The sequence below is a fragment of the Pollicipes pollicipes genome, unplaced genomic scaffold (genome assembly GCF_011947565.3).
Source record: "Pollicipes pollicipes isolate AB1234 unplaced genomic scaffold, Ppol_2.1 Scaffold_2555;HRSCAF=2994_pilon_pilon_pilon, whole genome shotgun sequence".
Classification (NCBI taxonomy): Eukaryota; Metazoa; Arthropoda; class Thecostraca; order Pollicipedomorpha; family Pollicipedidae; genus Pollicipes; species Pollicipes pollicipes.
The window spans coordinates 30,157,693-30,182,871 of NW_023596136.1; the positions used below are offsets into that span (position 1 = coordinate 30,157,693).

At 60.6% G+C, this 25,179-nt stretch overlaps 1 protein-coding gene across 1 annotated transcript in view; it reads left to right on the plus strand.

The window, feature by feature from the left end:
- Positions 1-25,179, plus strand: part of LOC119100089 (roundabout homolog 2) — a gene marked incomplete at its 3' end in the record, with an annotated part of 60,791 nt that overhangs the window by 23,038 nt on the left and 12,574 nt on the right. The window contains exon 2 of the mRNA XM_037223206.1: positions 10,918-11,214. Coding sequence (XP_037079101.1) covers positions 10,918-11,214 — 297 coding nt within the window. The remainder of the gene's footprint in view (positions 1-10,917; positions 11,215-25,179) is intronic.

Below are 25,179 nucleotides of genomic sequence, written 5' to 3' on the forward strand. Positions count from 1 at the left end.
GAGTCGTGTTACGCACTGGATCTCTCTCCGCATATGGCAGCCATCGCCGGCCTCGGCACGTGCCTCTGCCACTGCCATCCGTCGCCCTCAGGGGCCGCTTACGAGGCCGCCGTCAGATAGCAGCACCACCCACACAGGATCGCTTCAGCGGACTGGGGACCGTGCCACTGCAGGCGGCGGTGCTGGGATCACCGACGGTGTGGCGAAGCGAGACACCAGGAGAAGCACGGGGGGGGGGGGGGCGAGGCGAGGCGCGGGTGACAAAGCGAGGCGAGGCACGGGGTGGCGCAGCACGCGTGGCGAGACGAGGGGTAGCACGGCCAGACCTGCGCCGTCATCGCCGCGCACCGAGCGCCTTTGTGCGGCGTTAACGGCGCGGCGGGCGCGGCCACCGCCAGCGCGCGCGGCCCGCTTTTCACCGCGCCGAACTAATAGATCGGTGTAATTGCCGGCACACGGCAATCATCATTATCCCATTAGGCGAGTCCGGAGAATACGCTAGTCATCCGTATGCCGTGCCCCCGGGCGGCCTCGTTGGGAGTCATAACGCACGTTCGCCCTCTTAGTCAGCCCGCACATGACCGGCGGCCATCACAGCACAGCTCCGAGCCGGTGGTGCCGCGCGAGACGAACTGCGGCACGTGGCGTGGGGGGTCCCGTCCTCGGGCGGCATGACACGAGTTCTCTGGCGAGGCTCAGGCTCGGCCGTCCAGGTGGGCCCGGCTCGGCGCCGGCGGTCGGTGGTTGGAGCGCGGCAGAGACGGATGGCTTTATGATGGCGCTGCCGCGTGCTCAGCTCGTTTATTCTCGGCGGCGGTGACTGGAGACAGCGCAGGGACGTGGCCGCGGAGGGGGCTACGCAGGGCCACGGAGGGCCTGGCTGCGGTTGGAGGGGTGAGGCCGGGTGGCTCGGGCACGTGGCGTGGGCACGGGCAGAACATGCGAACCTGTCGAGAATTGCCGGGATCATGATGCTCGCCGTCAACTGGTGCACTGCGGCTGATGGAAGTTCAGTACCGTTAGTTCCCGCACCAGTGCTGCTCAAATACGTCCGGTCGCATATGTCCAAAGCTAAAATTCTGTCCATTTTGACGTGTGGTCGGTCTGTCTCCTCCCCCATCCCCAGAGTCTCCTTCAGGGCTTTTCGACAGATTTCTCCGTGTCTTCCCCGCCCCTTTTCCCCCTCCCACCCCCCCCCTCTCTCTCTCTCTCTCTCTCCTCTCTCTCTCATCTCTCTCTCCTCTCATCTCTCTCTCTCTCTCCTCTCTCTCCTTGCTCTCTCGCTCTTTCGCCCCCTCCCTCCCCCTCTCTCTCTCTCGCGCGCACTCTCCATTGACTACTCGTTCTCGGAGCGCCCAGGAGCTGGCTGCGGGACAGGCCTCCGACGCAGAGTCCTCGGGCCTAATCAGGGGACTTGGCACGCCCTGCGGGACACTTGTCGGCGGGTCGTCCCACGTCCTGGGACCCGCCCCCTCCTGTGACGCACTGTACTAGCCTCATGGTGCCAACACCCTGGCACTGCGCCGGCTCGTGCGAGGGGGCGAATTGAGCCCGGAGTAGGGAACGGGAGTCCCAGAAGTGCCGCTCTGCCAAGGTTCGTCTGCTTACCCACACTGGCTGTTTTGACTGTCCGGTGATGGATGGCTCGTACCTCACGAGCCTTGTGATCGCATTCCTGTCGGTGCAGCGGGATCAGGGCCCGCTCGTCTGTCAGCGGCGGCGTTCTGAGCTCCGTCCGAGCTCTCGGTACACATTCTCGACCCGGCCCGGCGCCTGCAGCCGACCCGGTCGGGGCCCCGTCGGACGGACCGCGCCGCCCCCGCGGGCCCACCGCGCCGCCCCGCGGGGCCACCGCACCGCCCCGCGGGCCCACCGCGCCGCCCCCGCGGGCCCGCCGCGTCTCCCCCGCGTGTCCGCCGCGCTGCCCCGCGGGCCCACCGCGTCGCCGACGGAGGCCCTGCCGGGTCAGTCTGGCCGCTCTCGCCGCGGCGTTCGCGCGGCCGCCGGATAACGGAGTGTGCGCGGCGCGCCGGCGCCGAGATTGGCGCCCTTCCGACGACCGACCGGCGGCTTATCCGTCTGGCAGGCTGCACGCGGCGCGCACGGCGGCGCCAGCGTGCAATTACGCGCGTTGATTTGTTTTGACCGCGCCTAGCGCCGCGGTGCTGCGCCGCGCCTCTTTGTTGCCTGGCGTGCTGATGGCTGGCGGCGCGGCGGCGCGAAACCCGCGCCAGCGCGCCGTTTTATGGCCGACGCCGAGCCCTTTGGCCCACCGTGCGGTTGTCCGGGCGCCGGGTGCGCTCTGTTTACTGATCGTCACCCCTCCCCCCCCCCCCTCCCGATCGCTGTTAACACGGGCCACAAAGACCGCATCGTGCTCTTCGAGAGCTCACATGCAGGGTCCCAGCAGGACGTAAGCTGCTCATTGTGTTGCGCGGCTGCAACGGCGTGATGCTAAATAATGGAGGTGTGCGTGCATGTCATGTGCGTTGACAATAACGTGCATTGTTGGACGACATGGAGATGGTTCATACGCGACGGGCTCTCGTGACGAATACCGCGCGCTGCCGTGCCGAAAGTTAACCGCTTGGTGCCGTCTGTGGCCGCGCCGTATCCGCGCACACCGCGGCAGAAGGCGACCACGGTTTCCGCGGTCGGTTCTGGCGACCGGCGCCGGTCCTCCGGCGGCGCCTGCATGTGATCCCGGCCCAGGGGAGCTCGTGATACCGTCCCCGCGTCTGGTGGCAGATGGTCCGATGGCTCACCAGCTGGCGCACCTTTTGTTCGCCGATATGATTAACGACGCGCGAACCGCCCTCTCGCGCCGAAAATAGCGCGGGCCCTGGACGTCTCGCGCGTCAGCCGCGATCCAGCACGCGCTCTCCGTGCGCGCTGTTTTTAGGAATATTCTCACTCGACTGATGGATTGGTGTCGCCGTAAGCGCGCGCTTTGTGGAGTGCTGGCGCCGGGCCGGCTTTGAACTGGCCGCGTAGAATCGGGACCGGTTCGCGCGCGTATAGTGGGCCGGCGTGGCCTGGCCGGGAATGCGTTTCCCTATCTTTGACTGGCGGATGACGGATTGCGTCTTTTCCAGGCTTTTAAGCCGTCATGGTTTTTGGCCGCTGTTGTGATGGAGAGACGCGGGAAATTGTTTAGTTTCCCGGCTTCTGTCACGCTCGTTGTCCGCCCGCGCGCCAAAAGTTCGCGCGCGCGGACGCCTGGTGGCGCGTTTTTGCGCCAGGTTTCAGTCGACGGGGGTCGCGGTTGACGTGGGCGGAGCGGTTCGGCTCGACGCTCCTTGCCAGCCCGGCGGCGGTGATGTGCCGGCCGTCTGGGGGTGGCGGCGAGCAGTCAGCTGCGGACGTCAGCGGACCCGCCCTCACCGCCGGATGGACGGTAGCGGTGGACCTGCAGCGTTGAATCACCGGCGAACGTCTCAGAAGTCCACGCGGCCGGGCGGGCCTGAGTGGCGGCCGCCTAATCCGCGACATCTTAACTGAAGCTGAAGACAATGCGCAGATCCATTATCCAGATCGCTGGGGCCATTTTTATCGTCATACTTCGCGCATCTCAAGCTGCACGATCCGTCCCGCGTATCGAAGCTTCTGAAAGCTTTTGCGACCTTTGATTTACGAGAAATCGGCGAAATCGGGCAATCAAGTGTTTACAGCAGCCCGTTTCACCCGGACATTTCGGAGACCGGTCGAGATATTCGGGCTTCGGTTTCGTCGAATGCACTGTAAACTCCGGCCCAAGTGCTTCGTCATGTGCCGACAGCAGAACGTGAATACGGTCTTTGTGACGCATGGCAAGTGAATGGGTTGTATCCGCCGCTGATGTGCGGCCGTGTGCCGCGGGATGTGCTGCCTAGCCTTATACCTGGCCCATTCCTGATCGAACGTTAGAATAAATGCGCTGCAGGCGCGTTGTCACGTCAAGTGAAACATTTCATCAGTTTTGAAGTAATAATTTTGTCTTCGTGCTTGCCCTATGTGTGGCAAGCATCACGACAACCTCGCTTCATTTCCGAGAAAGGAACAGGTAGGCTCTACTCTACTGAGCTCATCAGCATTTTCCCGCTTTACTTTCGGCTGCTTCTTTCTCGCGGCAGTGCGACAGGTACATATTTATCACGTCATCTATTCGAACCTTTGTTAACATTGCGCTATTTGATGGCCTCTTCCACTGTCTTCCCCATAATCGGATGAACTGCCTCGGGCCTCGAAAGCACTTAAAACAGCCTCAGCAAATCAAGCCGCACCAAAACCCACTCACTCCGCTCGGCGTCCTCCAGGCTTTATTTTTAGTTAGTACTTACTCGATGTTGTCGGCGAATGAAAAGAACTCCTCACTGAGCCCCATGTCGAGCCAAGCACTCGGTCGCGCCGACGGGCTCCTTTGTGTCGTGCCAGTGGTCATTAACGGCGTACATGTACTTAATCACGCGCATCGATTGGTGCTGGCGCGGGGTTGCGCGGTGCCGCGTGGGTGGCGCTCAGTAGTCGGATTGTCTTTGGTCGGGTGTCAGGAGGGCGGGGTCAGAGGTCAAGGGTCTTGGGTCAGGGGTCAGGGGTCGGTTTGGTAGGCTAAGGTCAGGTCGTGGGTCTTGGGTCTTGAGTCAGGTCGTAGGTCAGGGTCGGGATCGATGTCGTGGGTCGTAGGTCGTGGATCGTGGGTCGTGGGTCATGGGTCGTGGGTTGGGAATGGGGTCGGGGTCGGGGTCGGGGTTGGGGTTGGGGTCGGGGTCGAGGTCGGGGTCGTGGATCGTGGGTTGTGCGCCGTGGGTCGTGGGCCATGGGTCTTGGGTCGATGTTGGGGTCATGGGCCATGGGTCGGCGTCGCGGATCAAGGTTGGGGATGGTGGGTCGTGGGTCGTAGGTCGTGGGTCGGGGTCGTGGGTCCAGTCCACCGGGATTGAGACATCACGCACGCCGCGATCACGGCCTTCCACCGGGCCCGGCCCAGCATCGACCGGTCAAACGGTCTCGGCCGGCCGGGTCGCCATGGCAACGGGCCGCTCTCGACGCCGGTCGCCGGCCGGCCGGCTCACTCCCATGATGAATGGTCGGCCGGGCTCCTCCCGATCTGATGTCGCTTGTCCCCGAGGCCGTCCGGGCCGTCCCGCTCCCCCCACTCCGCCCGCACCTGCGGCGTTGGAGTCGCGCCTTTCTCGCTCACCAATCGCAGGAGAACATGTCCCCTTCTCTGTGAAGCAGGGCTCAGGAAGTCCAGCATCAGCAAGGAGTCTTCGTGGAGGCCTGGAAGTTCGTTCTGCTGGGCCCCCCAGCCAGCCACACCTCAGCGGTCTGGCTGGGCATCGCTTGGCCGACTTGTCTCGGCGTCTCTGTCTCGACTTCTCCACGGGCAACTTGTCCCCGCCACATCAGACGACTGCTGGCAAATGCACGCTGCCGGTGGCCAGTTGTTGTCTTCGTCATTAGACTATCATTCTGGCCTCGCATTCCCCCGCCACAGTCACTCTCCTCCGGCTGTTAGTGTGCCAGTTAGTGTTGTTAGTGCTGTACACTTCCAGGTCGCCCGGCGTGAGTTGGCATACCGGGACCACCCATAGCTCCCCCGCACGCACCCACATTCCCTAGCAGCCCCGCGGCCAGCTGGTATGTCCGCCTGGCCGGGGCCGGGGTCTCCCGCATGTCCACACCTCGGTCGGCCGCGCGCTGTCTGCTCAGCGCTCTTCACCGGTCACGCAGGCCAGGGTGCAGCACGCCAGCCGAGGGACACCTGGCCAGGGCGTGGGGCACCTGGCGCGCGCCGCTCCGTCTCCCATCAGCGCGCCCACCGCCTGAAATAGAGCCGCCCTGGCGGTATTTCACTGTTGCGACAGCCCGTCCGCGGCAGAGATGTATGCCGGCTTTGTGCGTCGCGATGGCCCGCCGCGCGCCGCCCTCGTCGCGTGCCCGGCGTGCCCCCCGGCGGCGTCGGCACCGACGGCCCGGCGCGTCGGCGACGGCGAGGCGCGCGGGATCAGGACCGCGCGGTACGCCGACCGTGGGGTCAGAGGGCATGGCCTCACGGTCGGCGTGCCTGAGCGGCGTGCGCTGGAACTAGTGACTGCTGCGTGGTTGGCACACGGAGCTGAGGCAGACACAGCGAGTTTTGATGGACGCGCTGTGAACAGCGGGTGCGTTCGGTTGTCCGCAGCCGGCGCCCCCTCTGCAACTGGACTCGTTGCACGTGCCCGTACACATGAGGAGGGTTGGACAACTGGTGCGGCATAGGTGAGCTAGGTTCTGAAGCTGGTTTCCGTTGCTGAAATAGACAGCTAAATTTTACAATGGTTCTCAGTTGCTGAGGTCGACTGCTGAGCTGGAATTCCGAGCTCGGGAGTTGAGGTTTGCAGTTGAGTTTGGTATTTGAACTGACCAGCTTAGCTCGGTGGCGGAGTTTCTTGGCTTACCGCAGCTGCGGAGCTGGCTGGGTGTGTGCGGCTGCTGAATGCTGCCAGCTCTGCTTGGTCTCCCGTCCCGCCCAGCCGCTAGTCCGGCCCGCCGGCGCCACTCGTAAAGTTTACCAGTCGGGCGGCGGCGGGCCGGCGTTATTCGTACCCAAACGGTGACCCGGCCGTGTCGCAATCCCATCAACTCTCGTCTATACGGCGCACTGCTCCGACGTGAGCGAGTCCCTTATCGGTCGTCACATCCGTACCAAGTCTCGGCGCTGTGCGCCGATAGCTGGGCTGTACAGCAAGCCTGACGGCGCCGGCTGCAGCAGAACTGTCAGCGCACTGCTGTAGCGTTGACAGTGTGTACCTAGGTGGGGGGGGGGGGGGGGGGGGGGAGGAGAGGATTGATGGCGGGGGCTGCCGTGCTCTACGCTCTCGTGGGGTGAGAGGTGTGCTGGTAGGGCTCTATCAGAATCCAGCTTTTGAGCCCGGGACAGGACCGAAGTTGGGCTGTATGAAGACTGACAGATGACCCCTGCAGGACCGACAGTTGAGCTGTACCAGAACCGGCGGCGGGACCGTAGCGGGGCAGGCGGTGCTGTAGCGGGGCGGCGGGGCGGCGGTGGCCGATGGAGGCGGCGAATCGTTGCACGCGCCGCGCGGCCCTGCAGACAGCGCGGCCCCAGGCGTGCTGCGGTCAATAGACTGCTGCCTTGGGTGGCGCCGCTGCGTCACGTGGAAGCCCAGTCCAGCCATGCCGACTCGGCCGGCCGTGAAGACGGCCATCAACGGGGACGTTGAAGGCAGCCGACATGGGGGGGGGAGGGTAATCCCGGGGAAAGTCTCACAGGTGCTGGGTAGAAGTGGTAGGGATTAAGGGACGGTCTGCTTCCAACACATTCGGTCCGAGTTGCGCAAATTGCAGTGAACGCTTTAGACATGTCACCGAACAGTGTGCGATAACGGCCACCTTGAGCCAGTGGGTCATTTTACTGCCACTGATGTTACGTAGTTACACAGGGCCACAATCAGCTTAATATCACATATGCAGTAGTGACCTTTAAGGAAACGTGCCGTGATGCTGGTCAAACCATCCAATTCATCAACGTGAATGTTGTTGCAATATTTGAGCCGACCAGAGTCGTCGGAGTGCTTCGTTCGGGGATAGGAACCACTCCCGTGTTGGAGGGGAGCGACAACGCTTTATAATGAATATAATGTCGCGGAAAATTGTAGCTTCGCTGAATCCTAGAAGCGGAGATAATCCGAAAAGAGCTTCACTAAATCCCTAGGCTGTACTGGAGACCACGCCCCTGGCGCCGCGCTGGCCGGAGAGCTGCTGCTGTCCCCCGGGGCTGTACCGGAGACCACGCCCCTGGCGCCGCCCTGGCCGGAGAGCCGCCGGTGTCCCCCGGGGCTGTACTGGAGACCACGCCCCTGGCGCCGCTCCGGTCAGAGAGCCGGCAGTGTCCCCCTGGGCTGTACCGGAAACCACGCCCCTGGCGCCGCCCTGGCCGGAGAGCCGCCGGTGTCCCCCGGGGCTATACCGGAGACCACGCCCCTGGCGCCGCCCTGGCCGGAGAGCCGGCGGTGTCCCCCGGGGCTGTACCGGAGACCACGCCCCTGGCCCCGCCCTGGCCGGAGAGCCGGCAGTGTCCCCCGGGGCTGTACCAGAGACCACGCCCCTGGCGCCGCCCTGGCCGGAGAGCTGGCGCCGTGACGCGGCCAGCCGTGACGGCTCACCGCGCACGCCAGGCTTAGTCGTCCCGGCCGGACCGAGTTGGCGGGCTTTGCCTGCAGCGCCGGGCTTTGTCCGGAGCTCAGCTTTGGCTGGACAGTTGAGGCGCCGCCGCTGACCGGTTGATTTACTTAGCCCGGTTGGGATCAGGTCGGTGGCCGGCCTGGCGCCTGGCGGTGCGGCCGGCCGGCCGTGTTGTCAGCATTAATGCCGCTCCTCAGAAGTAGCGGCGGTGCCCACATGCATGCGAGATGAGGCTGCGGTTGTGTGTGCCCAATACGGGCAGAGCTCTTAGCGAATATAGCCGGATCGCCTTTGCGCTTAATCGTCCTCGCGAGCCCCTGAAATATTTGTTTTCCGCTGACAGGCTGGTTCGCAGAAGCACGTCGCTAGTAGCAGTTCTTCTGGCTCCCTTCCATGACCCAGAGAGCCCAGAGCTAACACGACGTGATACTGGACCACCGGCACTAGGTCCAACGTCGAAGCTGCACATTCCTCCGTGCATCAACACGCGCGCAGGCCTTCGTCGCGTATGTGGACATCAACACCACGGTGGTCATCACGTCCAGCCGTGCTCGGGTCCGCCCGAAGTGTGTGCGCACCTGGCGCCCTGAAGAGTTGTGCCGCGGCGAGCCGCGCGCGGTAGCATTGAGACTTCCGTGTTTTCGTGTTCGCACCTCGGCAAACAGCAGCCTCCCCTAATGAAAATATGCCGTGCCGAGTGGGCCGCCCGAGAGCCTCATTACGGCGGCTGCCCGCCGCGGCGGCACGGCCGGCCTCACCGGCCGAGAGTCCGCCCCGGCCCCGCTGAGTCCGCCTCGGAGCGAGCTGAGAGTCCGCCCCGGCCCCGCGGAGTCTGCCCCAGGGCGAGCTGAGAGTCCGCCCAGCTCCGCGGAGTCCGCCCCTGAGCGAGCTGAGAGTCCACCCTGACCCCGCGGAGTCCGCCTCGGAGCGAGATGAGAGTCCGCCCAGCACCGTAGAGTCCGCCCCGGTCCCTTGGGGGAGGCCGAAGTGGCTGGTGTTTAAAGATCCGGGAAGGGGAGCTCTTGTTTCCGACGATCGATGCTGCTTCCGACGCATGGGCCGATGCTAATATCAAGGTAAGGCCATATCAAGGTGCTTTTTTGTCCCGACCATCCCGGACAGATATAGCAGTGGCCACCACCACCAAAGCGTTAAGTAAAGTTTTGCGGATTTCTAACCAATTTCCCAAGGTTGAGCCAAATTTAGTGCAGCCGAAAAAAGAAGTAGTGCAGCCGGGAAAAAAGCATTGCAGCCGAGATTAATAGCAGAACTAAAGACTAGTTCAGCCGAGGTAAACAATAGTTCAGCCTAATTAAATGTTTGTGTACCTGAGCTAAATAGCAGTGTAGCCGAGCTAAACATTAGCGGCCCAGGTCAGCAGGCCTCCGACGATGTCTGCTGCCTGCCCGGGAGCCTTGTGTTTGCCGACGCCTGAGACGTCAGCCCGTCGCCAGCGGGCGCACAGACCCGACGAGCCGTGCCACGCTGGCCTGACGAGCCGTGCCTCGCTGACCCGACGAGCCGTGCCTCGCTGACTCGGTGAGCCATGCCTCTCTGACCCGACGAGCCGTGCCTCGCTGGCCCGACGAGTCGTGCCTCGCTGACCCGACGAACCGTGCCTCGCTGACCCGACGAGCCGTGCCTCGCTGACCCGACGAGCCGTGCCTCGCTGACTCGGCGAGCCGTGCCTCGCTGACCCGACGAGCCGTGCCTCGCTGACCCCGGCGCGCTCGGGGGCCGTCGCCCACCTTTGGGGTCGATGCCGCCCGCCAGACGGCAGCACGCTCGGCCGCGCGGCCCCGCCGCCGCCCGCCTGGCTGCCGATCCTGTGATAGGTCAGGCCCCTGCCTGTCACGCCAGATCAGCGGCGCGGTCCGGCCACTGGGCGCCCTCCCGTCCGAGCCGCTGGCTGGCTTTGATCTACGGCTCGTGCCGGTGATGGTTTGAATTATGACGTGTTGCATGACAGCGCGGCATGGCAGGGGGAACGGAACGGGGGCAGACTAGGTGTTGCACTCACAGAGCGTGACGTCCCCCCCCCAACCTGGAGCTGCATGGAAAATAGCCTGGATCAGTGCTGTCATGACCTTGTGGCCAGATCGAACTAAGATTGAACTGAGAATTGATTGAACTGAGATCGAGATTGAACAGTGTCCCCCATATACCTAGTGATGTCGAGGTGTCCCGCATAACATGTCGACATATAGGCAAGGTATCATATATTATACTCATCGATCTCATCTTCTCCTTTCTTGTATGACCTTGCACATATGCTGGTGTCGGTCGCATGATGGTGACCTGGCATAGGGGTGTAGTTCGGCAAAATAAGTGGGAGGAAGGGGGGCTGAGCAGTGAAAATGACTGGATTTGCAAACGAAATACTATAAACGGGGCTCTCACCGAATCAAGCTCACTTTCCTCTCAAAGTTGAGGGGATAGATGGAGGCTGGAGCCCCCCTTCTGAATGAGAGCTTGCACCTTTAACTACGCATCCGACCGCTCCCCACCCTCACCTTCGACCGTGGCCCGAGTATGACCTGATCCCTCCCCTTCCGACAGGTCATGACGCCTCTGACACGACCCCTCTCCTGCCGATAGGTCGTGCCCCTGACCTGACCTTTCCCTTTGGACATGTCGTAACCCCTATGACCGGACCCCTGCCCTGCCGACAGGCCTTGACCCTTCTGACCCGACCCCCCCCCCTGCCGACGGTTCATGACCCCTCTGACCTGACCCCTCCCCTGCCGACAGGTCAGCTCCGGTCTCCACGCATCACGGAGCACCCCTCCGACACGATCGTGCCTCGCAATGACCCGGTGACTCTCAACTGTAAGGCGGAGGGCCGGCCGCAGCCCAACATCTCGTGGTACAAGGACGGCCGCCAGCTGACCATGGGCTCAGCGCACCGGGTGACGCTGCCCGAGGGCGCGCTCTTCTTCCTCACCGTGCAGCAGAACAAGAAAGAAGATGATGCCGGCGTCTACTGGTGCCTGGCGCGCAACGAGGCTGGCCTGGCGCGCAGTCGCAACGCCACGCTCAAGGTGGCAGGTATGTAAGGTGGGGAGGGGGGCGGCCGTGCGCAAGGCGGCAGCGCGGACGGGATGCGAGTTCTCGGCGACCGGGCCCCAACCGAGCACGGCAATGCTCCAATTGATTCGCGACAGGTCGACACACTAGACCTTGTTGGTCACCATTGGGACACGAGACAACACACTGGGCCTTGTTGCTCACGATTGGGACACAAGAGGGACTGCTGGGTGTCCATTCCGGAGCAGACCGGGCCGACGCCGGGGTGAGGATCTGCTGGCCAACACAATCAGTTCGCCGGTAAAATGGCGCAAGTGTGAGCCCCAACCGGTTCGCCGAGCCGTGCCGCTCTCCTGGCGCAGTGGCTGGCATCCGAGCCGGCAGCGGCCACCGGTCACGATTGGGCCCAGATTAGTATCACGGAGCAACTATTTATCATACCGCCGCGCAAAAACGGCCTCAAAGGGCCCGTGTCGAGCGCCGCCTCATTCACATTCCGGTGCCGGGGCCTTTTTAGGCGTATCGGGCTGCACGCGTCCCCCTGAGAGATGAGGCCCCGGCAATCGGCGCTCCTATCTGACGGCTCCTCACCTTCGGCTGCTGATAATAATTGGTAATGACCGGCGGCCGGGCCGACAGCGGAGACCGCACGTCGGCTCCTGTTGCGTCGTGCGTCGCTCGTCGGACCTTGTTATGCCAAACTGGCACCGATCGGTATCGCAGTCTGTTTGATGACAAGGAAGCGGCCAGGAGTGTTTTATGACGAGCGTTGGAGTGCGCTGACTCATGTGAGTGCGCCGAGTCACCTGGCAAAAAGAGAAGGTCCTGCAGGTTTCCGTAGGGTCCCGATCGGAAATCAAGAATGTGGAAGCTACAAGCGATAAGCTATCGCAGTTATCGCAATGAATAAATTTGCACAAATTTCCACTCGAACTGATTCGTAGCTCAAGTGGCTTTGATAGCCAATCTCCAATGTAGGCTGCGCGCTGCTGGGCGATAAGTTATGATCCGTCTTAAAATCTGCGTTCGGTTGGCATTGCGGCTGAGTGCCATTGATCATACCGCATCACCTGTTTGACACCCTGAAATAGCGTTGCACTGGCTAACGGTCCATGGCAAAAAGGGCACAACGTGACGTAAACCGCATCCGTCGCTGCTAGTTAATAACAATGCAGGGAAACACGGACGTTGGCTCAAGCAGACAGGCGTAGGACCGCAACCATGTCCTGCAATCCATTTTGTAGGTAACTTGAACCCGTGCACAGCGTCGCGGTTTTGCAGGTAATGCTTAATTTCTTAACATATTTCGGAGCATCCTCACATCAATGTATTCAACGTATTAAGCCTCCGTGGAAAGCACGGTTGTGGCGACGGAAGCCCTTCATTCGCATACATAGTGAAACTGAGCTGAGCAAGAACCTGAAAAGCAGAACAGACCCGCAGTTTTTATTTTCACTCCGCTCCTTTTTAAGTATGAGGCTGCTACCCCTCAGCGACCTCCGCGCTTCCAGCGGCCGGCGACCGCAGACCGGTCTCGTCCTCCCCGCACAACTGACTCTGAATGCCGAGCGGCAGCTCGGGCGGGGCTGCCGGCCGCATCGGTGCCGACGCGGCGGCCGCTGTGTCCGCTCCCCAAGGTCGAGGTCAGCCGGCCGCGCCCAGGCTGGCTGTCCGGCCCCGCGCGGTCCGCCGCGGGAGGTGGCGAGGCCGAGCGGTGCGGTCTGAGGCCGGCAGCACTCAGCGCCGGACGGTCGGAGGGTCCGCTGCTGGTCACCCGGACGGTCAGAGGGCCCGCCGCTGGTCACCCGGGCGGTCGGAGGGCCCGTCGTTGGTCACCAGGACGGCCGGAGGGTCCGCTGCTGGTTACCCGGACGGCCGGAGGGTCCGGTGCTGGTCACCCGGACGGTCGGAGGGTCCGCATTAGAGACGCAATTTTCTCTAAAATATCAGCCCGCAGGATAGCCCGCCCCGCCTCGCTCGGGATGCGGTCCCAAAAGCCCGCTATGTTACAATGATGCGGTAGTGATCCGCTACTGATCCGCCATTAAGCTGAAAAAACTAACTTACTTCAAGGTGCGTTTGATGATTTCACCTTAATTTTAGGCCAGTACGTCAGTGTGCATAAAAAGCATGCAAGTGTCACCTAATATATAGCATGATTTGGCTGACGCCAGTGGTGTCGCGAAGAGATGCAATCACAGTATCTGCACAGTGGCATATCTAATGCACCAAAGCGTTAGACCTTAAACACTGTGATAGTAGTTTTCAACTGCAGATGAGAAGACAGAGGGTGAAAATCAAATGTTCCTTTCACCAAAATGCTCCAGAGATTTCAATTTCACCCTTCCACCTCATCTCAATAGGCCACAGGCCATTTCTTCTCAAATCGCATTTATCGAGTAATGGCCTTGCACCGACTTTACACTAAGTTGAAAATGCGGGATGTTTCAAGTTATGGGAAATGTCAGTACATTACAATGTACATAAACTCAAAAACCACTTCACCGCGTCACAATATTCTTTCCTGAAGTGAATACATCATGCACTCACGCCACATAAAAACCACATGGTAGCTCTGAAGTGATCCACATTTCTCTCGTACCACTGTCCCCGTTCCCTCCCCCCCCCCCCCTCCACAACCACGACCGCGCCACTGGATACGGCTTGAAAGCAAGGAAAGCTATGATATTTCGTCCACGAATAGTTGCTCCTCTTGCGACAGCATTGACATTCAGCAAGGCTATCAGATACCGTAAGATATTGTTGCATGCTGCGGAAAATGTTGTATGAAAACAAATGAGAGTTGTAAAAATAATATCCCGGAAATCTTCTTGCAGCTCACAAAGCCTGCAAGCAGCTTCTTTCGTTATCGAATGTTATCGAATATTTCATTGGCATCATATGTTGAGATGTTTGATGCACACAGAACTGCATACAGGTACCAATATGGGAAAAATAAATAAGTCAGGCAGAACAAAAGCCCTCGTGCATAATATATTGAAAAATAACAACAGGTCGCAGTGAGGAAAAACCATATAGCGTAAGTAAGTGCCCTGTAGTCGTGGTCGCAAATTGCACCTTCTTCAGACGTAGATAAACAGACTCCACGCCGCCACGTTTTCAGTTTCGACAGGTTTGGGCATTTAATGCGTCAATAGCTGCTGACTGTAGTGACATATGAGTGAAGCTAAGGCAATGGAGGGCTCACAACTTTCATGCATTCCACCAATCATGAATATGGATTGTGATTTGTAGGATGTGGTTTTAGTGCAAAGGCTGAGTGCACCACGCCATCACTGTAGCAGCTAAGTACAGTGCGTCGCTGTGTTTATGCTGAGGGACCACCTTACTGCTGCTCAATGGCATTAGGCTATGGTTTTGAAAGTTTGGGTTGTTATTCTTTTTTAGTGGGATGTGTGCTTTAAGTTGTTCAATTTGTGCAACCTCTGGTGTGTTATGTCTATCACAAGCTTTCTGTTTCTGGTGCTATTGCTGTAAAGATAACAATATATTTTTTCATGATTATGTTGTGTTTGGCAGCACATCCTGGTTTCGAGGTTGTTAAAAAAATTAGGAAATGACAAAAGATCCTATATTTTGCCTGCTAAAATTTCTGACCCGCAAAGCCCGTCAAGCCTGGCCCTTAACCCAGCCAAAAGCCCGCGGGCTCTTGCGGCTCAGAAATCAGCGGGCGGGCGGGTTGAAAAGTTGCGTCTCTAGTCCGCACCTTGGACACTGCCGTACGATCGATCACGGCCCGTGACGTCACAGACGTGGCAGTCACGTGATAGCGCGGCGGCCGTGGGGCCTTTTTCAGCGTTTGCTCGTCATGTCCGCAGCTGCTCACCTGGCGACGGCGGCAGTGTCTGCTGACGTCACAGAGTTCTGGACGAATCAGACGGCCGCCGTCATCGCATGTCATTCTTGACAACACATCAAAGGCCTAAGATTTCTTTATGTGCTGCCGCGGCCACCTCCCTTGCCTTCCTCAGCTCTCCTGGCACGCGGCCGGCTGGGAAGAACTCGGAGCTCTTTAGTGTTGCATGGACGGAAATCCCACAACGTGGTGCTCAATTTCGACCGGGAATTTAAGCCGCCTGACGTTGGCGCCGTATTTGGGCTGGTTGTGAGATAATGCTGACTCCGTGCACCGTTCCATGAAGGAACTCGGCCCGACATTGTTGGACCCCACCTAAAGCCAGCCTTAAACGCTAACGGGACAGTGTATGCTGCAATCTAAGCTCCATCTTAAGACGGAGCACACGATTTTCACAGCAACTGTCTAATAAGTTAATGGGGTTGTTTCAATCAAGCGCTTGCCTGCGCACGGGACAGTGCGTATGGCCTACAGTGCGCGCAGAGAGGCTGAAGGAGGACTCCTAGAGGCCGCACGTTCTCCATGGATTGGCCCTGCTTCGGTGCTGCTCAGCTAACGTCCCAGCTCCGATCACGTCCGAGCGGCTTGGCGGCCACCGCATGCCGTGCCGCTTCCTGTTCCGGGCCGCGCAGGTGCCTTGTTTCGTCCGGCGCGAGTCCGTCTGGACCACGCAGACGCGCCTCCTGTGCAGCCTGCCGTTTGTCCAGGCTCGCAGACGCGAGCGCGGATTTCGGTCGTCCTGCCCGCGCCAGCCAGAAGCCGGCTGCAGCGGCTGCGGGTGTCAGAGGCATGTCACGACCGGTGTCGTCAAGCCCCGGTGGAAAAATCACGGGTCCTTTTTCCCGGATGAAGTGGCCAGAGGACTGTTGTCCTGGCTGGAGTAGTCCTAGCTCTGTTGCGCAGGCTGTATTGGTCAAAGCTCGGCTGCTATGGCTCCTCCTTACGTCGGACTCCGAAGTGGTCGGAGCTCCGTCGTCCGGGCTGGAGTGGCCAGAGCTCGGCTGCTATGGCCCTTTACGTCGGACCCCGGAGTGGTCGGAGCCCCGTCGTCCGAGCTGGAGTGGCCAGAGCTCGGCTGCTATGGCCCCTTACGTCGGACCCCGGACTGGTCGGAGCCCCGTCGTCCGGGCTGGAGTGGCCAGAGCTCGGCTGCTTTGGCCCCTTACGTCGGACTCCGGAGTGGTCGGATCCCCGTCGTCCGGGTTGGAGTGGCCAGAGCTCGGCTGCCATGGCCCCTTACGTCGGATCCCGGAGTGGTCGGAGCCCCGTCGTCCGAGCTGTAGTGGCCAGAGCTCGGCTGCTATGGCCCCTTACGTCGGACTCCAGAGTGGTCGGAGCTCCGTCGTCCGGGCAGGAGTGGCCAGAGCTCGGCTGCGGCGCCGCAGTGGTCAGAATCCGCCGACACCAGCCGCCGGCGACGCGTGATGATTGTGCGGTAGCCATCATGACTGACTGGCCGCGATCAATGGCGGCGGCGGAAATGGCTGGATGTCTGCCGCCGCGGACGGTGGTAGTAGGCGACCGAAACGCTCCCCGCCGGCTGCAGACGACATGAGACAGTCTTCTGATGCGATCGTGGGGAAATGATGACAATGCTCCCGCTGTTTCTATGTGGTTCATTTGTGGATGCTTATGCTGAGCATTTCAAAATGCCGGGATGCTTGCGTTTGCCACCGGTGTTGGCGGATCAGTTGGCGTAATTTCCAGTCCGAGCATGTCGAACTAGGCCAAGCCCCACCTCTCCGAGACAAGGGAAAGACGAGAACGAACAGATCCTCCCCAGACCTTCAGCTGCTCCGGCGCTCGACCGCCGCCGGCCCGCATCAGAAGACACCGCAGAAATATGGCCAAAGCGGCGCCATATTATGCCGCCACTAATGCCGCCGACGGCAGCGATAAGCCACCAAACCTTCGCCGGCGCCTTCATAACTTCCAAAAGTAGTGCGCCCCGCGGCGAACTCGGCGCAACAGCAGAAAAGGAGTTCGCCGGGAGCAGTAAATGGAGCACGAGTGTTGTTTGTTTCTCGACAGCGTTGCGCCGCGTGGCGAAATGTGGTGGCCGGCCTGACGCGAGCAGTTTTTCGTGCTGGTTCCCTCCCACTGTTGATCTGCTGGTGACGTGACGGGCCCGAAAAAGTGACGCTCGGGCTAGCAGCGACACGTCTTCCGTCAAGGTGGCCTGTTTTCGAGACGCTGGTATTGCTGACAGCGGGTGGTGTACTTCAGTTTGCTGACGCCGCAAGGCCCTGCGGGCGCGTTGCGCAAAATCTGGACATAAACACGAGATTTGAGCAGTTGCGCGCCGTCTGCATCTTGCACTTCTCAGTGGATATTCACGGGCGAAAATGACACGCTGCTTGCCGCTTGTGACGTCAACAGCAGCAAAGTTATTTGGGAGCATTCTGGCAAACACTGAACAGGAGACGCCGGCTATTGTTTGGAGCAAAGCATCCGCAACAAGTTTGCCAGGTTTGGAGTTCTGAGTAGTCCTCAGATGTTTGGAGAAAGCTGGCCGGATTTGCGCTTCAGCCGCTTGTCTTGGAAACATAAAACGATCATCACATGACAAGTTTAGGTATAGCTGGCTTAGCTTCCAGCTCCATATCCTGAAGATATTTATGCTTTGGGCTCGCACGCACATGCCAGGTTAAGCATGAACAAACTTCTTGCACAAATCAAGGAAGGCTCAGCAGGGACTTCTTCTATCTGCCCGTTGTGTGTTATGTGCCTTCATTGTAGTCCCCTGGTCCAACGATAATATTTAAGCGATCATATTTGTGCATGTCTTTTGGCTCAATTCATGAAGCTTGATCGACCACACACTTTACCATACCTATTTGAATTCTTGAGAGAACTGTGCTAGCAGCTTTAGAGAATTGCGCATGCACGTCGGCCGATTATTTCTTTTAAAATTTCGTTCCTTTCCAATGATCCGCTGCTGAAAAGTATCTCATTTTCTTTGCAACGGATGTGGTGATAAGACATTCGGAAGAGGTGTGCTCCGGAGGTCTCGTCTGCACAGTCCAGCGCCACCCCGTCTGTTCGTCTGCTCGAGCCTGCGCATCGTCCCTCGACGCCCTGAACACTGCGCCAGAGCGCGTGCGCGTGGTTGTGTGCCGCCCTCGGCCGGCCGCGGCCACCCTGTCGGATGCGGCACGGCGTGCTCGTCCGCAGCGCCGCGCTGTCGTGTTAGCTGTCGGAGCCGTGGAGTGCCGAGCCAGCTGGTCCTGTCGGCATTCCGCGTCAACCAGCGGCGACCATGGCCCGAGTGGAGAGGAGGGCAGGAAGGTGGGGAGGAAGAGAGTGGAAAGGGATAGGGAGAGGAAAAGAGATGAAAGTAGGGAAAGGGAGAGGGGAAGAAGAGAAAGATGGAGTGGAACGGCACTGAGAGTAAATGAGAGGAGATATGGAGAGGAATAAATCGGGATGGAGTTGAAGTAACTGGAGCTTGGAGGAAACGCAGTTAGCATTTGAGACGGGGGCGAAGATAGCGATGCAAAGAAAGCAGAGGAAAGATGGCCATGAAAAGGTGGGGTGAGAGAAGCAGGTTAGGTACGACGGGCACGGCCGGGATTGGTGCTGCCACCTGGCTTGTTTTTATGTAAAGCCTTCACGGCGGCGTGTGATGGAGGGAACGAGCTCTTGCTTTTTCTTGTTACGTTTTACTGCAGAATCGTGTCCCCGTGAGGTCATGTTAGGTCATGTCATGCATGAGGACGTGTTTAGGTGCCGACTTTGCTTTGGAAAGGAGTGGCATAACCATGAGATATATTATTTCAAGATGCATTTTTCAGTCCTAACATTGGCTAGGGATCAGGCTCGCGATCGTTAATCTTGAGAGGAAATGTTTTCAGTATGGTTCCCTGTAGGAGCGCAGTTTTGTGCTAACTTACTTGTGGATTGATGCGTCCGTAGCTGACGTGCTCAATCAACCAACGCGACTTTGTATATTTTCGAACTTATTTCGAAAAAGTTGTCTTTGCTAGTTTCGTTCTTTCCATGACGCAGTTTTGGACTGGGACTGGGGTTGAGTTGAGGAAGCAGACGCAAAGTACTATGATACTTTCGGTACATAAATTAGCATCATCATCTGATGAGTAAATAGCGTGCAACCGACAGGCCATAAGTGCAAAAATTCTGAAACAAATGTCACCGTTCTTCAACTGTAAGACAGGGTGATTAAAGACTACTGAAAGTTGCTCCTGAAAATTGTCAGATGCGGCCCACCCTCCGCTTGGGGGATGACGATGGAGGACGGAGAGGGCTTAGCGGGGTTGAACCAGCGGGTGCGATGACGGCACGGGCGTGATTCATGCATGTATATAAACATGCTGGTGATACCTCGTGCATGCATAGAAACATGCTGGTGATACCTCGTGTAAAAAATCCATCTCATCCTATCCACCGACGTTAGGCGGCTTTCCCAGCGCGTATAAAACAATGCTGCTCATTCTGTAAGTGGAGGAGCTTTCCGCCGTTGGTGTTGACACAATCGGCAAGGGTTCTTTTGGCCACGTAGCCGAATGAATTTTGCGCCCAAAACTGCATAAGGTGAGGTTCACAGAGACGAAACTTTTAACTGCGCGGTGCAATCCTTGCCCGTTTTCACTATGTCGCGAACAGGAATGACAGGGGCAGAGGAGGAATGGCGCAGGGAGCAGAGATGCGGAGAGATAGGGCGGACACGATATTCATTAATATTCGACCAGGCTTCACCCTACGTCATTAGAATTTCTCTCCCTAATTAGTGTGCGTAGCTGTCATATCTCGTTGGCAAATGATAAGCGCGTTTGGAGGTCCTTCGTGCCTCGAGCCTGTTGACGATTAGGTACGGCACGTTGAGCACGACTCCGTGCAGGACCCCACAAAATCAATAGTCGCAGGCTTCTGAACTAAGTGGATGGAGGCTCGCGAGTCTCCTCTGCTCGATTTGTGTCGAACCACGTGCAACCCAGCTTCCACGGCCGCATGGGCAACGTAAATTTTGATTCGCTGAAACCGTTTGCACCGCGCTCCAACACTCACATAATTACTCCCAGCCGTCAGAGCCGGCCCCGCCGCCTGCCTTCCGATGGCCGTGCGCTGTGCTGTAGCGGAGGCGAGCAGGAGATGGCAGCCAGCCGGCGGCTTGTAACGCGGGGCGACGCAGCTGACCTGACCGGGGGCGCGGCAGTCGCCGCCGGCTCCTCCCGGGGGTGTCGCCACCAGCGATGAGATCACAGCTGGCGGCGCAGGGCCGGCGGCGGTCGTTTGTCGCCGCGTCGCTCCGCTGCGCCACGTGCCGCGCCACGCCGTTTTTGTCGCGCGTCGGCGGCCTCGCGACGACGGATGACTCCCGGGTGACGGTCGGCGGCGGCGGGCCGTGCCGGCAGGTCTCGTCCGCCGGAGTGATGATCAGCTGCGCTGGGATGCAAGGCCAGGGCAGAGCTGGTAGGCGGGGTCCGAAGGCTGCGCTGTGGTAATCCCGGCGCGCGGCGGAAGGGAGGGGGAAGGGGAAGGGCAAGAGAGGGGGCGGAGGCGGATGAAAGAGACATGCGGGGACGATGAGGACCTCCTCATTGAGACGGTCGGGGAGGTGACTGCTGGAAAAGCTCTCCCGCACCGGCTGCCTCATCAGCGGAGGGCCGGTGCCCCAGGCCTGCGCCAGCCCGGTGGTCGGCCTCAGGCGTCGGACGCGTCATCTCTAGAGAACCCGACAGTTACGACCGCGTCAGCCGGCGGGGATATTTCCGTCGCGCCTTACGACGCCTGTGACTGCCGTGCCCGACGACGTTTTACGACGAGCAGCAACAGTCTGCAGCCACCTCGCACCAGGAAGCCATCCCGCGCCCGCGTGACCCCTCCCCGCCCCAGACCCCAGCCGCCCGCGTGGGAACCCCGTCGCCCCTCGCAAGCCGCCTGCAGCGCAAAAAACGTGTAACTCAAACGCTTATGCTTTGTAATTTGAACGGTACGCACGGAACGAGGCGCGCCGTGTCGACGCCCGGTGAAGCGTCTTTGTTGGCGCGCGGCGTGGGCCCAGCGCGCCGAGAGGCGGCAGATACAGGCCCGGCGCCGTCAGCGCCCGCGGCGAATTGGCGCGCCAAATGCGCGCCGGTTTCCGTGCCGGGCGCTGACTCAATGATATACCACGCCGGGGTAAATTGCGTTACGAGCGGGTCTGCGTCCGATTCAGCGGCGGGCCCCGCGGCGGCCTTTGAGTTAGGGGACACGCCGCGGGCCGAAACACGCGCTCCGCTGGAGCTGAAATGCGCTCCGCATAAACTGCGATGACGGTCATCCTAATATCCACCCGGTAACTGAACGGCCCTGGATGGCACACAAATGACCCGTGTAGCGCTGCATGCCATCGAGCGCGCTCTGATGAACGGGCGCGCCACCTGAAGTAGCGCTGCTCATGCAGGGATTGCTTGCAACATTCCTGGAATGTAACGAGCAATAAACAAGCAGCACCAGACTTCCGAGTGACTGAGAGCTTGACTGACGTCAGTGGCCTGCCAGGGGCAGGGCAACTGGTCCCCCTAAGTTGGGGTAGGAAGGGACGACAGACATTTGTGGTCATTTCTTTCCAGTGAACGCTCAAAAATGTTAATTTTCAGAAAGTTGGTGGGTTTAGCTTCTAGCCTCCCCCCTCCCCCTGCCCCCGCTTGTGCACTCTGAGCCTCGCTCTCTCCCTCCCGTGCAGCTGGAGCGGGTCCGCACGTCAGGTACGCCACGACGCCGCGCGCCCGGCGTCGGCCGCGCGGCGGTGTGCGCTAATTAATGGGGGTGGGCGGCCGGACTGACAGTCATACACGATACACACGGCTCAGCCTGTCGGCGAGCCGGCTCGCAGCTGAGGGCCGCCGGCTGGCGCGGCCGCCGCGGCCTGGGGGCCGGCCGCTTGTGCTCCGCTGGGAGTGGCTCTTGCGGGGCGTCTGAGATACTGTCGCGCGCTGACGTCCCGCGGACAGGAACTGCCCCACCTTCGACTTCTGTGGTGCTTTCTAGACGTTTACCTTGTCTGATCCGTGTAAATGCTTTCTGATGGCTTGACGCAAGGGTGTAGATTCGGAAAGTGAGCTGAGGTGGGTAAACGGTGAAAAATTATGAACTCTGCCCCCAAATTTCGCCTACAAACGGTGTTCTCTTCATATTGGGTCCGCTTTTTCTCTTAAGGTTAATGTTCGGGAGCGAGGGAGCTGGGGTCTTTGTTTGGAAGAGCTGAAGCCTTCCGCCCTCCCCAACTGAAAAGGAAACTACACCCTAACCCTGGCTTGACGTTTTCACCGACGGAACTATTGAGAGCAGGATGCTTTACACTCAGGCAGCCTCAATCAAGTGTGGTTCGCGCTCGATAGAGCCGACTTCTTCCTCAGGCCCCAGGCACCTCCTTTCATTTACCAGGTACACAAATATGATGGGTATCTAGTTGTATGCAAGGCATGGTTTAAGTTACCACCACAGCGTGTAAGACGGACTAGATTACTCGCAATACTGGCGTACGAAAAGAGCTGGGATTACAGGCAGGCAAAGCAGAACCGGAATGTTGCATTAACTGACAGCACAGCGTGGGCTAACACAGCTGCGATTCCACATTTTGAAGCGGGCATTCGCAAATTAAACGCACGATTCTTAGCGCTTTGTGTTTGCGCCGTGTTCGTGTTTGGTCTGCTGTCCGGTTTGAGCTTCATTCAAATGACAAGCTCCAGCTGTGTTCCCGCCACTGGACCCGCACAAGAACGTCTTAGCTCGGCAAATACCGCGCTGTCAGCTCCCGCAGCCGCTATCCGAGGCATCATCATTACGTCTCATTTTATTTACTGCCGCTCCGACCAGCGGGGTAGCTCGTTAAGACAAAGAGAGACGATAAAGCCGTCATAAAAGCGTTGCTTAGCCGGTGACGACTAAGTCGGGTGCAGCGGAGTGTTACCAGGGAGCCGATCTGGACGTGGCCGGTGTTGCCTGGCAAGCTTGGTGCGCAAGCTGGGACTGGGGCTGGGGCTTGGGCTGGGGCCGGGGCTGGGGCTTGGGCTGGGGCTGGGGCTTGGGCTGAGGCTGGGGCCGGGGCTGGGGCTTGGGCTGAGGCTGGGGCCGGGGCCGGGGCCGGGGCCGGGGCCGGGGCCGGGGCCGGGGCCGGGGGCCGGGGCCGGGGCTGGGGTCGGGGCCGGGGGGCGGGGCCGGGGCCGGGGCTGGGGCTGGGGCTGGGGCTGGGGCTGGGGCTGGGGCTGGGACTGGGACTGGGGCTGGGACTGGGGCTTGGGCTGGGGCCGGGGCCGGGGCCGGGGCTGGGGTCGGGGCCGGGGGGCGGGGCCGGGGCCGGGGCTGGGGCTGGGGCTGGGGCTGGGGCTGGGGCTGGGGCTGAGGCTGGGGCTGGGACTGGGACTGGGACTGGGACTGGGACTGGGACTGGGACTGGGACTGGGGCTGGCGCTGGGGCTGAGGCTGGGGCTGGGGCTGGGGATGGGACTGGGACTGGGACTGGGACTGGAGCTGGGGCTGGGGGTGGGGCTGACGCTGTTGCTGTGACTCGAGCTGAGGCTGGAGCTGGGGCTGGGGCTGGGGCTGGGGCTGGGGCTGGGGCTGGACTGGGATTGAGACTGGGACTGGGACTGGGACTGGGACTGGGACTGGGACTGGGACTGGGACTGGGACTGGGACTGGGACTGGGACTGGGACTGGGACTGGGACTGGGACTGGGGCTGGGGCTGGGGGTGGGGGTGGGGCTGACGCTGTTGCTGTGGCTCGAGCTGAGGATGGGGCTGTGACTGAGGCTGGGGCTGGGGCTGGGGCTGGAGCTGGGGAGGTTCTGGGCTGGGTTTGCAGGCGGCCCTCGGGGTGTGCTGTGTGTGCAGCTTCTCTCAGCTGCGGCGAGACCTCGCTGGGCTATGGGAATACCGACCGGGACGGCCGAAGAGTGTGGAGTGCCCCACGGTGGGAGTGCGGTCCGAAGCGCTGGGAGTGGGGTAGAGTCCTGTGGCGTGCTGAGTGAAGTTCCAGAGTTCGATGGATGGAAAACAAAGCGGAGTCACTGAGAACGTGTGGAGTAGATAGAGTCGCAGAAAGCGATGGGAGCGAGTGGAATTACGGGGAGAATCTCTTGGAGGGAGAGAGGATACCGCTGGCGACGAGACAGGCGGGCAGAACACAACTGGATTGATATATCCGGAGGGGGACGCCGCTCAGTCTGTGAGGAATAGCCAGCACGCCATCTCCAACGAACCGTGTCGATAAAACGATTCCTTTATCGCTCCGCAGCCAGCCGGAAGCGTGGGATTATGTTTTGTGCCGGCTGCTGGCGGCGCCGTGCCGTCCGGGCGGGCTGCTCCCGGGGCGCCGGCCTATTGATTCTCCCCCGCCGGCCGGGCCGCCGCTGGCACCGCCGGCCGCAGAACAGGCAGCGCCATGGGCGCGCCGCCGCCGCCGCCGCCGCCGCCGCCGCCGCGCCGCCGCCGCCGCCGCCGCCGCCGCCCCAGGGCACAGCCGGAGACCAGGGGCGGGCCGGCCGACCGCGAGACCCCCGGGCGCGCCGTGCACGGCGGCGTGAGCGCGCGCGCGCCGGCGTGCATTAATGCTGGGCGTCGGGCCATGGGCGCGCCGCCGGCAGCGGTGGGTGGCTCGCCGGCGCCGCCGCCGCCGCCGCCGCCGCCGCTCCATTGGTATGCATTGGCGGCGTGTGCATGGTGCCGGGGCCGGCTGTTGGGTGCAGGGCGGCGGCCGGGCGGCGCCGGCGACCGCCGACGGCAGATGCTGCCCTTGCGTGCCTCGTCCCGGTACGGCGCAGCCCGGCCGCCATGTGCGGCGGTGGTGTGGGAGTCGGCGCGCCAGCGTAGACTGGAGAATGCCGCCGAGCAAGCCGGTGGGGCGTAGAGAAACTCGAGGCATGTGGAGGATTTGGCTACCACCAATGTCTCGGTGCAATGACAATGTTACACATACGTGTGTAGTGTTGGCGTTCATTCCAAACGCTCCCTGTATGAGTATATACTTGAGCACATGTGCAGGGTTCGTGGGTTTGAGGAGCACGGCCGAGATTAGATTCAAGATTTTATGTGACTAGCATGTGGTAGGATGACCGGCACGCATTTTATGCAAGGAGGAAGGAGCGGAGGAGATCCTTATGTTGTCAA